This window comes from Drosophila biarmipes, chromosome 3R (assembly GCF_025231255.1).
Source record: "Drosophila biarmipes strain raj3 chromosome 3R, RU_DBia_V1.1, whole genome shotgun sequence".
In the NCBI taxonomy this organism is placed as follows: Eukaryota; Metazoa; Arthropoda; class Insecta; order Diptera; family Drosophilidae; genus Drosophila; species Drosophila biarmipes.
Genome location: NC_066616.1, coordinates 20,020,899 through 20,034,607, shown reverse-complemented (window position 1 = coordinate 20,034,607; position 13,709 = coordinate 20,020,899). Strand labels below are relative to the sequence as shown.

The 13,709-nt window shown below is 49.1% G+C and overlaps 5 protein-coding genes across 5 annotated transcripts; 2 read left to right on the top strand and 3 right to left on the bottom strand.

Moving 5' to 3' along the window:
* The first annotated feature begins 31 nt into the window (after window positions 1-31).
* Window positions 32-2,175, top strand: LOC108023904 (actin-related protein 5). Its single transcript, XM_017093592.2, has 2 exons — window positions 32-614; window positions 673-2,175. The coding sequence occupies exons 1-2, from the start codon at window positions 111-113 to the stop codon at window positions 2,125-2,127; spliced, it is 1,959 nt and encodes a 652-aa protein (XP_016949081.1). The 5' UTR covers window positions 32-110; the 3' UTR covers window positions 2,128-2,175.
* Window positions 2,099-3,065, bottom strand: LOC108023915 (proteasome assembly chaperone 2). The gene has a single exon (XM_017093603.3). It carries the CDS (start codon window positions 2,906-2,908, stop codon window positions 2,165-2,167), a length of 744 nt encoding a protein of 247 aa, XP_016949092.1. The 5' UTR covers window positions 2,909-3,065; the 3' UTR covers window positions 2,099-2,164.
* Window positions 3,066-3,312: 247 nt separating this feature from the next.
* LOC108025387 (mediator of RNA polymerase II transcription subunit 17) lies at window positions 3,313-5,522 on the top strand. The gene is made up of 3 exons (XM_017095864.2): window positions 3,313-3,464; window positions 3,528-5,286; window positions 5,349-5,522. The coding sequence occupies exons 1-3, from the start codon at window positions 3,376-3,378 to the stop codon at window positions 5,430-5,432; spliced, it is 1,932 nt and encodes a 643-aa protein (XP_016951353.1). The 5' UTR covers window positions 3,313-3,375; the 3' UTR covers window positions 5,433-5,522.
* A 58-nt stretch (window positions 5,523-5,580) lies between these two features.
* Window positions 5,581-6,211, bottom strand: LOC108025396 (uncharacterized). The gene is made up of 2 exons (XM_017095876.3): window positions 5,786-6,211; window positions 5,581-5,729 (listed from the first exon to the last, which is right to left on the bottom strand). Exons 1-2 carry the CDS (start codon window positions 6,068-6,070, stop codon window positions 5,595-5,597), a joined length of 420 nt encoding a protein of 139 aa, XP_016951365.1. The 5' UTR covers window positions 6,071-6,211; the 3' UTR covers window positions 5,581-5,594.
* Window positions 6,212-6,646: 435 nt separating this feature from the next.
* Window positions 6,647-13,465, bottom strand: LOC108024743 (single-stranded DNA-binding protein 2). The gene is made up of 2 exons (XM_017094846.2): window positions 12,569-13,465; window positions 6,647-11,136 (listed from the first exon to the last, which is right to left on the bottom strand). The coding sequence occupies exon 2, from the start codon at window positions 10,539-10,541 to the stop codon at window positions 9,198-9,200; it is 1,344 nt and encodes a 447-aa protein (XP_016950335.1). The 5' UTR covers window positions 10,542-11,136; window positions 12,569-13,465; the 3' UTR covers window positions 6,647-9,197.
* Window positions 13,466-13,709: the final 244 nt, after the last annotated feature.

Sequence of the window (13,709 nt, the reverse complement as noted above, 5' to 3'; positions counted from 1 at the left end):
GAAAGTCACGGCACTCTACAACACTGGATTTGACGCACTTTGTTTACGAATCGAGGGGGAGGCGAAACTGAGTGTTTGTCGGATGAAAACTACTGAATTTGGCTGCTGAGATGGTGGGCAAACGCATTCTGGTGATCGACAATGGGTCCTACGAGTGCCGCGTGGGCTGGAGCGACTCCAAGGAGCCGGAGCTGCGCTTCCGCAACGTGCTGACCAAGCCGCGCAAGGATCGCAAGAAGGAGGCAAGTCAGCAGGTCTCCGCCGAAGGTTCTTCCGCGGCGGCGGCTGTGGAGGCACCGGCCGAAATCCAGGTGGGCAACGACATTACCAACATCGAGGCGGTGCGTGCCCATCTGAAGAGCCCCTTCGAGCGGAACGTGATAACCAACTGGAACCATCAGGAGCAGATCTTTGACTACATCTTCACCAAGATGGGCTTCGAGGGGCAGGACAGGATAGATCACCCGATCGTGCTCACCGAGGCGCTGGCCAATCCCAACTTTTGCCGCCAGCAGATGAGCGAGCTGCTCTTCGAGTGCTACGGGGTGCCGGCTGTATCCTACGGCATCGATGCTCTCTACAGCTGGGAGCACCATCAGCAGAAGCAGAAAAAGGTTACTCGTAGGTCCTCCTATGGCTAAGCTCCTACTAACACTATTTTTTCCTCCACAGATAGCGGATGCCCTCATTATCTCCTTTGGCTACAGCACCACCCATGTGATTCCCGTGCTCAATGGCAAACTGCAGCTGGAGCATGTGCGTCGCCTCAATGTGGGCGGCTATCACATCATCACCTACCTCTTCCGGCTCATGCAAATGAAGTATCCCGTGCATCTGAATGCCATCACCATCAGTCGAATGGAGAAACTGGTCCACGAGCACTGCCACATTGCCGTGGATTACAAGGAAGAGCTGGTCAAGTGGGCCCAGATGGACTACTACGACGAGCACATCATGAAGATTCAACTGCCCTACAATGCGGTGACTGCCAACAATGCCCTGCTCACCGCCGAGCAGAAGCAGGAGAAGCGACGCGAGCTGGCCCATCGCCTGCTGGAGATCAAGAATCGTCGCGAGCGGGAGAAACTGCGCGAGGATGAGCAGCAATTGTTTGTCTACAACAAGCTGAGGCAATTGTACGAGCAGAAGAAGCTGGACAAGTTTGAGCGGGCTCTGCAGCAGCAGCAGATCGGTACGTTGGAGGACTTGGACACCCTTATCGCCACCATAAACTCGCGCGTTAAGCGTGCCCAGGAGAGGGCTCAGAGTGCCCCGCGTCCCAGCAAGCAGCAGGAGAAGCTGGACAAGATGCCCAAGCCCCCAGAGGGCGTGTCCCAGGCGGATTGGTTGGCCGATTTGCACAGGAAGAGGGAGCAGCTACTCAATCGCAAGCAAGCCCGCCAGCAGCAGCGTTCCGAGCAGGCCAAGAGGCATACGCACGCCGCTCAGGAACGAATGCGCATTATCTCGTCGCTGGCCAAGAGCGAGAAGCGCCGCAAGGCCAATGGTGAGGAGGAGGACGATGGTTTTGGAATGAACGACAATGACTGGGACGTATACAAGCGAATCAATCGTTACAATGATGACAGCGACTCGGATGCGGACAACGAGCAGTTGCTGGAGTTCGAGAAGATCCTAAATCACTATGACGCCAACTTTGACGATGGCAACTCCAATGCCCAGACCCAAAGTGCCGCCGAGAACTACCAGTTGCACTTTGGAGTGGAGGACATACGCGTGCCGGAGATCCTGTTCCAGCCCAGCATGATTGGCTGCTCAGAGGCAGGTCTGGCGGAACTGATAGCGTTCGTGCTGAAGCTCTTTCCCGCCGAGGAGCAGCAGCGTCTGGTGGATCACGTCTATCTGACCGGTGGATGTGCCCAGTTTAGGGGTCTCAAGGAGCGACTGACCAAGGAACTGCTGGAAATGCGTCCGTTCCAGTCCACGTTCGCCATCTACGAATCGGATGAGCCCACTCTGAGTGCTTGGCTAGGAGCTTGTGTGCTTTCAAGGGAGTCCGGTTTTGGCAAGACGTTGACCACGCGCCAGGACCACCAAGAACATGGCAGCGAGTTCTTCCGGGAGCACAGGGCCAGTAATCTCTTTTATCCTACACCAAAAGATTAACATTTATTTGAAACCACCGGAAAATATATATAGAGGACTAAAACAAGAGTTCCGTGACATCGTTGCCGAAGAGCAGGTTCCAGGACTTGGGCACCGTGAGCTTAAAGCTGCCATCGCCGCCGTTGCGCAGCTGGAGGAAGTCCTCGCAGAGTTCGTTCAGTTCCCGGACGATCAGAGAAGCATCCGTGGAGTTGTCGCCCTCGAGGAGGTAGCGGAATAGCAGCATGACGGGCACCTTTTGCTCATCGAAAGTCTTGAAGAGTTGCAGGGCATTGCCGCCGCCGTAGATGGCCTCGCCCTTGTGCTCCTTCCACTTGATCAGCTCCTGGTTGCCCAGCTGGGCGGCATGGGCCTCCTTGAAGTTGTCGCTGGCGCGGTAAGCCCACGGTGACTCCTCGATCACGCGCTTTTCGAAACCAAAGCTGCCGCTCAGGATAACCACGCGGCGGGCGCCCTTAAACAGCTCCACCAGTTCCCGCTGAAAGTGGCCGGTGTGGCGGGCAACCCACGGCGCCCGGAACTGGACCACCAGCAGCTTGTCCTCGGCGCCCTCGTAGAGTTCGCAGGAGGAGACCTTCTCCTTGGGCTCGTGCTGGTAGGCGGAAGGTCCGTAGACCGGGATCAGGGCAGGATGTGTGAGGGATCCGATGCGCCGGAGTTCCTTGGACGCGATCAACAGGTCGCAAGCCAGCTGCGCCGCATTTCCCACGCAGATGCTGGGGATGATCACCGTGTGCTCGGCCAAGTCCAGTTTGGGACGCTTGTCCTTTAGAAACAACATAATTCAGGGAGTTTCTTGGAATCCGGAATGAGTTGGGAAGTTAATTCAAGTCAAAAATATGAAAGTAATGTTTTGGCGTTGCTGTATTGAACGAAACCCGAAAGGTGGCAACGCTGAAAACGGGTTCATAGGAAGTAATTATTTTTTGGATGTTCCATTTTAATTTTAAAAGACTGCCAACTTTATACGTTTACTTACATATTTTCAAAAGTATTTCCCTGCCAGACTGCTGTTTGTGAAAATTTCAGAGAAGTAGCTAATTATTTCTAAGTAATTTTAAAATTGGGCTTTCGTCACTAAGTTAGAGGTTGCCAAATTTTAATTTTGACTTCGTCACTATGCTAGATACATGTATCGGCTTCTTCCCCCTACATCTTTTTTATCGATAGCCGGGCGCATACGTTTTCCAACACTGCGTATTTGCGTTTTATTTTTGCTTGCCAAATGTTTTGTTTCCCGGCACAAAAATGTCCAATTCCGTGAATATATCGGTGGAAACGACCTGCGAGAACCAGATCCGTGAGATTGGCTACGATGGCACCGAGTTGTATCAGCCGTAAGTGTTCCTCGGAGCCAGCAAGCGCCCTTCTCAACAAGTTGTTGGTTTTTGCATTTACAGGCCGCCCACCTTGTCCGAGAGTCTGGCGAAGTGCGCGGCACGCATTGACTTCAGCAAGACGTCGCTGGACGACCTGAAGAAGGAGGAGAAGACGGCGGCGGCGGCTACAGAGGAGGACAAGGACGCCACCCAGTTCCAGGAGAGCCTGTGGCCCTGGGACGCGGTGCGCAACAAGCTGAAGGATGCCCTCACCGAGATCTGTGTGCTGTCCGATGTTATATCCATTGCCAAGGATAAGCGCTACCTGGTGCTGGATCCTCTGCTGGAGGAGGCCGACGACACCAAGCCCATTGTGCAGGTGTACAGCCGCAAGAAGGCTATCTCGCAGGCGGCACAGGTGCTCCTCGGCGGAGCTGAACGCTTGAGGAATGCCCACAGTGAGCAGCGTAGCAGAAATGTCTCTGACTTCCACATAGAACTTCTGCGTCTGCGGCAGAATTGGCGCCTGAAAAAGGTGTCCAACGCCATTATCGGAGATCTTAGCTATCGCACAGCGGGCTCAAAGTTTGGCATGAGCGGCACCTTTGAGGTGACCAAGGCGGAGGAGGCCGGCGATGAGGACACCCCCAGCTCCTCCAACAACAGCAACAGTAGCACTTCCGGCAACAACGGCATGCAACTGAAAGCCAGCTCCGCTCTGAGGGTGATTGTACCAGCAGAGCTACAAGGTGTGGCGTACATCAAAGTGATTACTCAGAAGGATCAAGAGGACCTTTGCACCGCCCAGGTGAATCTAATGGGCCACGGACCCAACATAACCGCCCAGGTGGGCGTTTGGCAAAAAACCCTGGAGTTCGCCCAAAATGTGCTCTTCTGCAAGGAGCTGTTCGCCCAGTTGGCTCGCGAAGCCATCCAGTTGCAGGCACCCATTCCACATGTGGTGATAGGCAACCAGATCCGAGCCACCCTGCTGCCCAATATCCAGCTGATCATCTCGTTGTGCCACTCGACCACCTTTGATTCCAGCCAGCCGGCGCCTATCAACGATCATGACCATGTGCTGGAACACTCGCTGCATCAGCTGCTGCGCGAGGTGCACTACAAGAACTCCCATCATCCGTTCCCCCATCCGGCCAGTGCTCCATTGGGACCAACGAAGAAGCGCATGCTGGCCGGTCCAATGGCGGCGGACCGTGAGACTCTCTTGGATATGACCAAGTCGCAGACCATACTCGAACAGATCATCGCCCAGGCGCAGCACATCTTTATGCGCAAGCGGACGCAATATGTGCTCGACACACTGGCCAGGGACGTCAAGGACCCGCAGATTGTGTCGCATTGGAACGCCATGAACAGCCCGACCATGTCGTGCGTGAAGATCAACATTGTGACGCACGGGTACGACGCCATTGGACGCACCTCGCTGGTGATCCACGTCAAGGAGCGCTCTCTGAAGTGCATCTGTCGAGATGGACGCGTTATGCGGCTCTCCTACGAACCGCAGGAATTGCGTGATCTTATCCTCTGCCAGATCAACTCACACCAGATTTCCTGCCTAATCAGCTTGGCCAGATGCATGGCCTGGACAGTGCTCTCGAATAGCAACCACTTGGGCATCGGAAAGGTGGAGCCGCTGGGCAATGCCAGCTCTTGCCTGCTGGCCTCACCCAACAGCGATCGCATGATTGCCGTTCAGATCCGATGCGATCCACAGATAGATGTTAAGGTCTACATAGCGAGGAGTCCGCGCCAGGACTTCTTCCCCAGTCCGCTGGTGCCGGAAAAGTTGTGGGAGAATCTGGGCGGCAACTTCAAAGAGGTGTGTTCATAAAGATTACTATGAAAGTCAAAGAATTACTATAATTTGAAATTTCTCTTCAGGTGCGATTCGACAAAATAGAGGGCAAGAGCTTCCTGAATAAAATGGAATTTCTAATGGCTTCACTGACCAGCAACTCAGCTTAGAAAGCTCCATGCACATCCATTAGCAAATAAATCGATTTATAACTCTGTCTTAGGGATTATTTAAAGTAAAAATAGTTTTAATTAGCTTTACACACAGATTGTTTGTCCATCGGTCTACGGCAATTGTATTGTTTAGGATTAGTATCTTGAGGTGCTTTCAGTTCAGTGCATCAGACTGTAGCTGACGTTGTTCTTCCACAGGCGTGGCTGATAGTTCAGGGATTCCGGCGACTTATTGCGCTGCTGCATGATGGTGAAGGTGTCCTCCAGGCTAACGACATTGGCCCGATTGGTGCTCTATGAGGAGAGGATCAGTGACTTGAGGACAACTGCGGACAACACCCCAGACTCACCCATCGCTCCAGATCGCAGAAGCTGATGTTGTAGTTCTGTCCGCGTGGCTGCAGGGTCAGCACCTCCATCTGCTCGCCCATTGGCTGCGCGAGGCGCAGATAGAGTCCTCGATTGGTGGAGAAGAGGACGGGCACCCGCTTGGCTGGCGCCGAGCCTGCGCCCGTTCCGGCGCCGGGAACCTGCCTGTAGGTCGGCAAATGGTTCAGCGTGGACACCGACTCCTCCGGCAAAGGGGCATCGCTTCCGGCACCAACCCCGAGTCCCACAGTCCGCATCAGCCCCATGCAAGTGTAGAAGCAGGACGCCACCTTGCCACATTTACGGAATTAGTGGTCCTACTCGATTTCCTTATCCCTCAGGCGGACCACGTATGAAGTTCGGCGGAGAATATGCATTGCTGGCACCACACACTCCTCTTAGACTATCGATTTTGTGCAGCGACGAGCGCAACGTCAACACACGGTCCGAGTGTTCAGCGAGTGTGTATAGTGTGTATTAGCCCCCTCACTTTGTATGGGCCACAATCGAGCGGCCGGTTGCCCCGACGACCAGTCCCAATGGCCTGCCGGTGGTGTCCATTCATTAGCCATGTGCGTGTGCCGGACCAATTGTCTCGGCCAGAACGAGATAGCCCGCTGGCCACACGCATTTTCTGCAAAATTGTTCAATTAGTGCCAGCGGGAACAGAAATCTGTTCGATGTATGCAAGCAATCAGGAGATCGAGTCCAACTGATGGTGCTGCAATTGCAATTAACAAGACTGCCGTTGACCAGGTTCTACAGATACCCTGTGAAAACATTTATGATCCCTAACCAATCTTCATTAAAATATAAATAACACTTTAAGGACAGCACTTCTCTTCTTTACTTTTTACAAATATTGTTTTAAAACTTTATTTCATTTTATATTATATTGTTGTTGTTTTTGTTTGTGTTGTGTACTTGTAAATTGTATAATTAACACTAAAATACTTATTTAAACATATTTCCATATTCAATCGGTTTTTTTTGTATTCCCTTCATTATTTTTTCGATTTTCTGTGTTACATTTTGCAATTTTTTTGTTTTTGTTATTTGTGGGTTTGGGCGACGACTTATACTTTTGTTTACTTAATTCCGCTCCATTATACATTAGATTTTGTTTTGTGGTTTATATAGATCCAGCAATTGAAACGCTCCAACCTTAAGCGTTAGTAAATAAACTTAACTTAGTCACTATTTAAGTTGTTTCGCTTGTCGCATCATGGATGCGGCGTTCCATACTATCCATACTATAATTTAGATATAATTCATGCAGCACATACTATAAAGTTCTCCACTCCGCGCGCTCGTACATATTTTAAATTCCGACACATTAAACATATACAATATTTAAAATAGATTTCTTCCATTTTTCTTCTTGTTTTTTAATTATTTTATCAATTGATTTGTGTGGTGTGTGGGGGTGTTAATGTGTGTGTGTGTTTTTGCTATAAAGAAATTTTATTCGCTTCTTTATAGGTATTCCTTTTGATTTGTTTATGTTGCTGGGCTTACAAGTTAGCTTCGAATCTAATGCTACTATACGGGTTGCTTGGTTTCTCCTATGAATGCAAAACGCGCTGTATCGCCAGAAGGATGCAAGCACAGACAGCTTTATTTATATATATATTTTATGCACTTTAAGACTTTTGTTTGTACAGCATTCGTGTTAAGTGTGTTTGATATTCTGAAGTAAACTTTGCATTAGGTTATGTTTCTACAATTGTTGCTGCTCACGCTGCTGCCTTTACGAAATATATAATATATACTTTATATGCATATTAAACAGCTAAATCTTATAGTAATGCGCGTAGCTATCTGCAATAAATTAGTGCATACAATAGGCTACATCTGTATCCGTTTCTGTTTCGGTTTCTGTCTATATATAATGTTTACATATAGCTTTCTATATCATTTTTTCTTTCGCTGCCCTAATGCACACACAATGCCGTGAGGAAATCGAAACGAGTGCAAACTGTTGCCGCTCTCCAAAGTGAGGGGAATCGCAAAGATCGTGTCATATCTCATACAACTGGTATTGCTCGCCGTTGGAAGGAACTTAAATAACGATTTTCATTTCAGTTGTTTGGTTAAAATATAAATACATACATTACACATACGACAAATGAGAAAAAAAGACACTAAGCAATACAACAGATACGCGTTTTGAACAAACAAACATACAAGCACAGACGGGGCAGACAGAATAGAAGTGCCAAGTTTACAATTTGTACAATACGAATTAAAAATAATAATAAAATTTGGGCCAAGCAAAACTAGCGATCTAGACATTACCCATTCTGCAAAATGGGGCAGTTCAAGAAGGGCGCACATGTGTATGAGTGAGGGCTGCAGACTATCCATATACAAGTCCAATAATGCTAACTATGTACTCCACTAGGTATTATGCATATCATTATAAATATTCCATTCGTATGCCTGCTGCTTGCTTAACAAACACAATTGATCTGCGATTATGATTTCGATTTTCTACACAAGCAAGTGAATGGGTATAAATACGGGGATAGGATCTGGAGAGTTTGGTGTGGGGTGAGGTGATTGTTCGCAACAACTAAACTAAACACAAGGCTCACTAAACTTGTTGCATACATGTTTTATATTACTTTAGTGCAGTCGAATATCTGTGAGTCGAATCAAAAAGAGAACTTCAAGTTTCTTTACAGATTTTGCTCGTATTTCTAGTTCTAGTTTGACATACAGAAGTTCGACTGTGCTCGTTTGTTCATTACAATTACTATTTTTGCCTGCTTGGTTTTGTTTTCTTTACTTTTCGGTAGTATCTCGAGTTCTGCTGGGGAACACTTCGATTCTGTCCTCCACTGCCCTGTCCACTTCACCTTGTAGTGCCTTTTGCGAGTTGAATTTTTGACCGAAAACTAAAATTAAGCATAGAATACAACAACGAAACGAACTTATCTAAAATCAACAGCGAGAAATCCAGGACGAAGGACAGTGGCAGTGGCAACAGAACGCTTCTACGTCCGCATGATCCTTTCACAATTTTACATTTGCTGCGTTAGTCTATTATATTTAAGGGTTCTTTTCCTTTTTGCTTCGCTTTTCTCTATTTCTCATACATGCGTTAAATGTTAATTACTTTATGCTTATGTATCAAGGATTTCTACTACCGCGTTCTTATTTGCTGTGTGGTGTTGTGTGTGGGTCTCGCCTTCAGAAGTTGTTGTTGCCATTGCTGAGCAGATTGGAGGCGGCGGCCCCAAGAGCAGCAGCCGCAATGGAAGCGGCCGAGGAGCTGCCCGCCGATCCGTTGGACGCCGCAGCCGCCACCACAGCTGCCACAGCGGCTGCCACCGTGTTGAGATGCTGCTGATGCTGCTGCTGTTGCTGCTGCTGTTGTTGGTGATGTTGTTATGGCATGAAGTAGTCCGGATGATCTGTATCTTTCTCGAACCGCTTGGCCTCCTCGTGCATGCTCTCCTTTATCTTCAGAATGGCCGCCGATTCCGTTTGATCGTTCTCGCCGGGTCCGCCGAATCCGCCCAGATTGTAGTCGCCCATGCCGCTGCCGGAGTCCTCGCGCGGCGTTCCTGGTCCTCCGTTAGCCGGCGAGTTCTTCATGCCGTCCAGGCCGGAGCCGTCGGGTCCGCCGCCGCCATTAAGTACAGGGCCCATTGAATTCGGCCCGCCGCCCATCGGACCCATGCCGCCGGGCCCGCCTCCTCCACCGCCGCCATCCGGCCCGCCACCCATCGGGAATTCGGGCTTCATCAGGGCGTACATGCTGTCACCCGGTCCTCCGACTGGTCCGCCTTGCGTGTTATCCTGCGGCGACGGCATGATGGGCGTTCCCGGTCCCGGCGGTCCATTCGAACCCGGCCCGGGTCCATAGTTTCCTGGCGATGATGACGAGTACGCGTTCAGTGGCGCCGAAGCATTTGGCTGCCATTGGGGCGGTCTACCGCCCGCACCGCCCATGCCCATGGGCGGCATTCCGCCGGGTCCGGGTGCAGGGCCTCGCATTCCGCCCGGACCGCCATAGCCCATCGGGCCCATGCCGCCGGGACCGCGTGGCGGGTTCATGCGCGGATTCATCGGCCCCATCCCGCCGCCTGGCCGGGTGGGATCCATGCTGTTGGGCATCATGGGCTGACCAGGAGGGCCATTGAACTCATTGCCCATGCCCTGCATACGCACGCCGGGCCGCGGTCCGCCCGGATATCGGGGTCCGCCCATGAACGGCGGCTGGCCGGGCATCATCTGCGACGGCGGCGGCTGTGGACTGGAGGCGTGCGTCGGTGGCGACGGCCGCATCGTCGAGTTTGGGAAGAAGTTCGGTCCCATTGGTCCGCCGGGTCCCATTGGACCTCCATCGCCGCCGGGCGGCATCTGTCCCAGTGGGCTGGGCGCCGGTCCGCCGGCATTGTGCGGGCCACCCGGTCCAATTCCGTTCACTCCGTAGCCGGAGCTGACGAAGCCATAGTCGTGGAAGGCCTTGGCCTCCGAGCTGTGATCGCACTGATCCCGGCGCTCGGGTGCCGCACAGTAGAGGTCCCAGAAGACGCACCACCAGGTGTGCAGGAATCCCGGTGGCTCGCCGAGCGTTATGTTCTTCTCCCATCGGATCTCCGAGAGGAATGTCTGTGCCGCCTTCTGGGCGCCAACGTGCAGCAGATATTCGTACACGTACAGGGCCAACTTTTCGCGGGCCTGGGCGTCCGATGGAACCGCCGATGTCTTTGATTTGCCGTACATGTTGTGTGATGTTGCTGCTGGATGTTGAATGTTGCTTGTTGGCTGCGTTCCTAGTTGCTATTGCTGTTGCGTTGGTTAGGTGGTTTTCTGTTTTCGGAGCTTGGGTTTTCTCGCCTCTCCTTTTCGTCGCTAGTTCGCTTTCTGTCTACCGACAACTTCCACCGTATTTAAATTTTTTATACTTTTTTTATGTACTTTTCGAGGCTCTTGCTGTTTCTTCCTCCTCTTCGGTTGCTTCAGCTTCTTCGTCGTCGTCTTCTTCTTCTTCTTCCTCTTCAGCGGCTGCTGTTACTGCTGTGTGCTGTTGTTGTTTTTTAATTGGCCGCGCTTTGGGCTCACGCAGCCGTTCTCCGCCGCTCTATTACTTCCACCATTTTTAATAAAAATATATATTTTGACTGTGCCCTTTTGGCTGGTTAAATTGAATGTGGCTTGGAACGCACTGTGTGCCTTTTGCTTTTGGTTATTTACTTAATAAACTTTTTAGCGCGCTCTCCGCCGTTTGTGTGTGTGTGTCGCCACTTCTTCGTTTTACCGTTTATTTTTTTTCAGGTATTTTTTTGCCTGATTGTTGCTGCTTCTTCTTGCACAACCACTAAAAACAGAAAAAAAGAGCAGAGAGAAAAAGAGAGCATGAGTGAGAGAGCAGCAGAGTTGGTGTGTATGTGTGTTGCAAATTTTCGTGTCTTGTGTGAAGTGCGACCGTGTGTGTGTGAGCGTACTTGCGTGAGTCGAGAGAGGAAAGGGAGCGCGCGCATTGTCGACAAAACGGCACAAGTGCCACACTGACCGTCAAAACTTTTGTACCATCCTAAATATGGTTATCAAAAAAAAAAAAATTATAAATTATCTATTTTATAATTTTTTTTTAAATCAGTAAGAACGTTTATCGACACAGTAACAAAAAGAACCGAATTATGATAAAAAGAAAAAATTATAATGTTTTTCTCTAACATTTATTAGGGTAATGTCGAATTGGTAAGTAATATCAAGTCGGAAATATAATAATTATAAAGCGTCTTAAATATATTGTACTTTACAAGAAACTCATCCCTATTCGAAAAGGGACTTTAAAATTTATTTTAGTTTAACGTTGTATGCGCAAGCAAGTGCAAAAAAGATTTTCTCGTAGTCAGCTTGCTAGGGCTAGCAAGACAAGACAATTTAAAGGAAAACTTTTCGGATCGACTTTGTTGCGTCGCCCGTTCCGCACAGGTGAGTGAGTGATGCTCTTGGCCTCTCGGCTTAGTACATATGTGTAGTACACAGGTAGGTAGCAAAAGGCCAACGGGCAGCATAGACCGTCTGTCCGTCACTCAAACGGACAATCAAATCACAGTTCGTCTCTGGAGTCAGCGAAATGCGGCCCCAAATATTGGTGGCACTGTGTGTGGGAGAGTGGGCGGTGGGTGGCTGAGTGACAGCCCGGAGAGACAGGGCGCGTGGCGATAAGGCCAATTGGTTCTACGGACAGGTGCATCAGTTACTAGGCACTATCGACTATATCCAATGGCTGGGAAAACTGTACGACCGATTTGAATACGGCCTCTGGGGGAACTAGGCGAACTGGCAAATGTACACAGAGAGCGAAACTATGGGCTGTCAGCTGTTATCATTTCAAACAGAAGGTGTTATCGGAATCTATTATGAAACCAGGTGGGGAAACTATACAAATTCCGAACCAATGATCACTAAAAAAGGGTTAAGAGTACTTTAACTTGCAGTGACTTCGAAATACCGGTCCATCTCTCTCTCTCTCTCTCTCTATCTCTCCTCTGCGCTGCCCAGCATCTGCTGGCGTCGCTGTCGGCACACACGGCAATGCAACAACAAAAAATAAGTAAAATCTACATTATTTCTTCATTGTTGTTGTCTTAGTTGGAGACGTCATCAAATTGGGTACGCGGGTTTTCTCTCGCACGTTCTACTTTTTTTGCCACATACTCTCGCACACACGCACTAACACTTGAAGGCACAGCTTCACAGATGGCCGTTTGTTGTTATTGTTGCTGCTGTTGCATACGCACCTTTAGCCGATTACTGTTGGTTTATCTGCTTTATTTTGTCGATCGCCCTGCTAATACTTTGAAATACTAATATTTTGGCGAGTGTCGTGTGCTGCTGATTGCAATTTTATCACAAAATCAACAAGAAACACAAACACACGTCGAGAGGCTGCTGCTGCTGCGCTCGCGAAAGAGAGGAGAAGAGAGTGAGAGAGGAGAGAGCGGGAGCGAGTTCGGTGCGAGAGAGGGAGGAGCGATAGCGAGAATACGGAATTTTATTACAATCTTCATTGATTTTTCGTATTCGTATTTGTATTAGCGGCTCCCCGGCTCCTCACATGTTTTGCGCGCATACATATAATTATTTATTATTAAACCGCGCGCTATTTTACTTCGTTTTTTTGTTGTTCTTTTAATTTGCCTTTTGCACCAATTCTCTTAGCTTCGATTTGAATTGTGTGAGCGAGTGTATGTTTATCGTACGCTTGAGTGTGTGTATGTATATGTTCGTGTGTTTTTAATTTCTTTTCTAAACACACTTTTTCGCCTGCCGCCGCTGTGTTGTTGGTGTAATTTTTGCAAGTTTTCTCTTCACACGCCTTTCATTCGCCGTGCGCTTTGTCCGTGTATTCGACGATTGCTTTTACTGCCTGTTCGGCTGCTGCTGCTGCTTCTTCTTCTTCCACTAAAAATCGGCTCTTTTTCGCCTGTACGAAATTTTCACAGCGAGCTATTGCGTTGAAATGCATTTTAAACGGATGTCATTTCGAAAGCAAACACAACGTTCACATTTTCACTTTAATTTCTATAGATTATTACATTGGTTAATTCGGTTAAACACGGCAAAATCTTATAAATATTTTTACTGCTACAAGTTGCGTCGTCGTCGTCTTCGTCTCGTTCGAGTATGACCGTTCGCCGGCCGTTTAAATATGCCGCTGGCCTGCGGAAAAGGTACTAAAATTCACTAAAAGCACGCCATTTGTAGTGCTTTTAATTATGGTTTGGGCATTTTGATGTTCTATTAAGTAACTTTGAGGTGTATTGCTACTAAATTAAATAGAAAAGTTATAGAATAAGGAAAGGATATGAACGATTAGCTGTAGGTTTTCAAAAAATCGATTAATTAATGCACGGTTGCCAGACTGACGGAAAAAGCTTT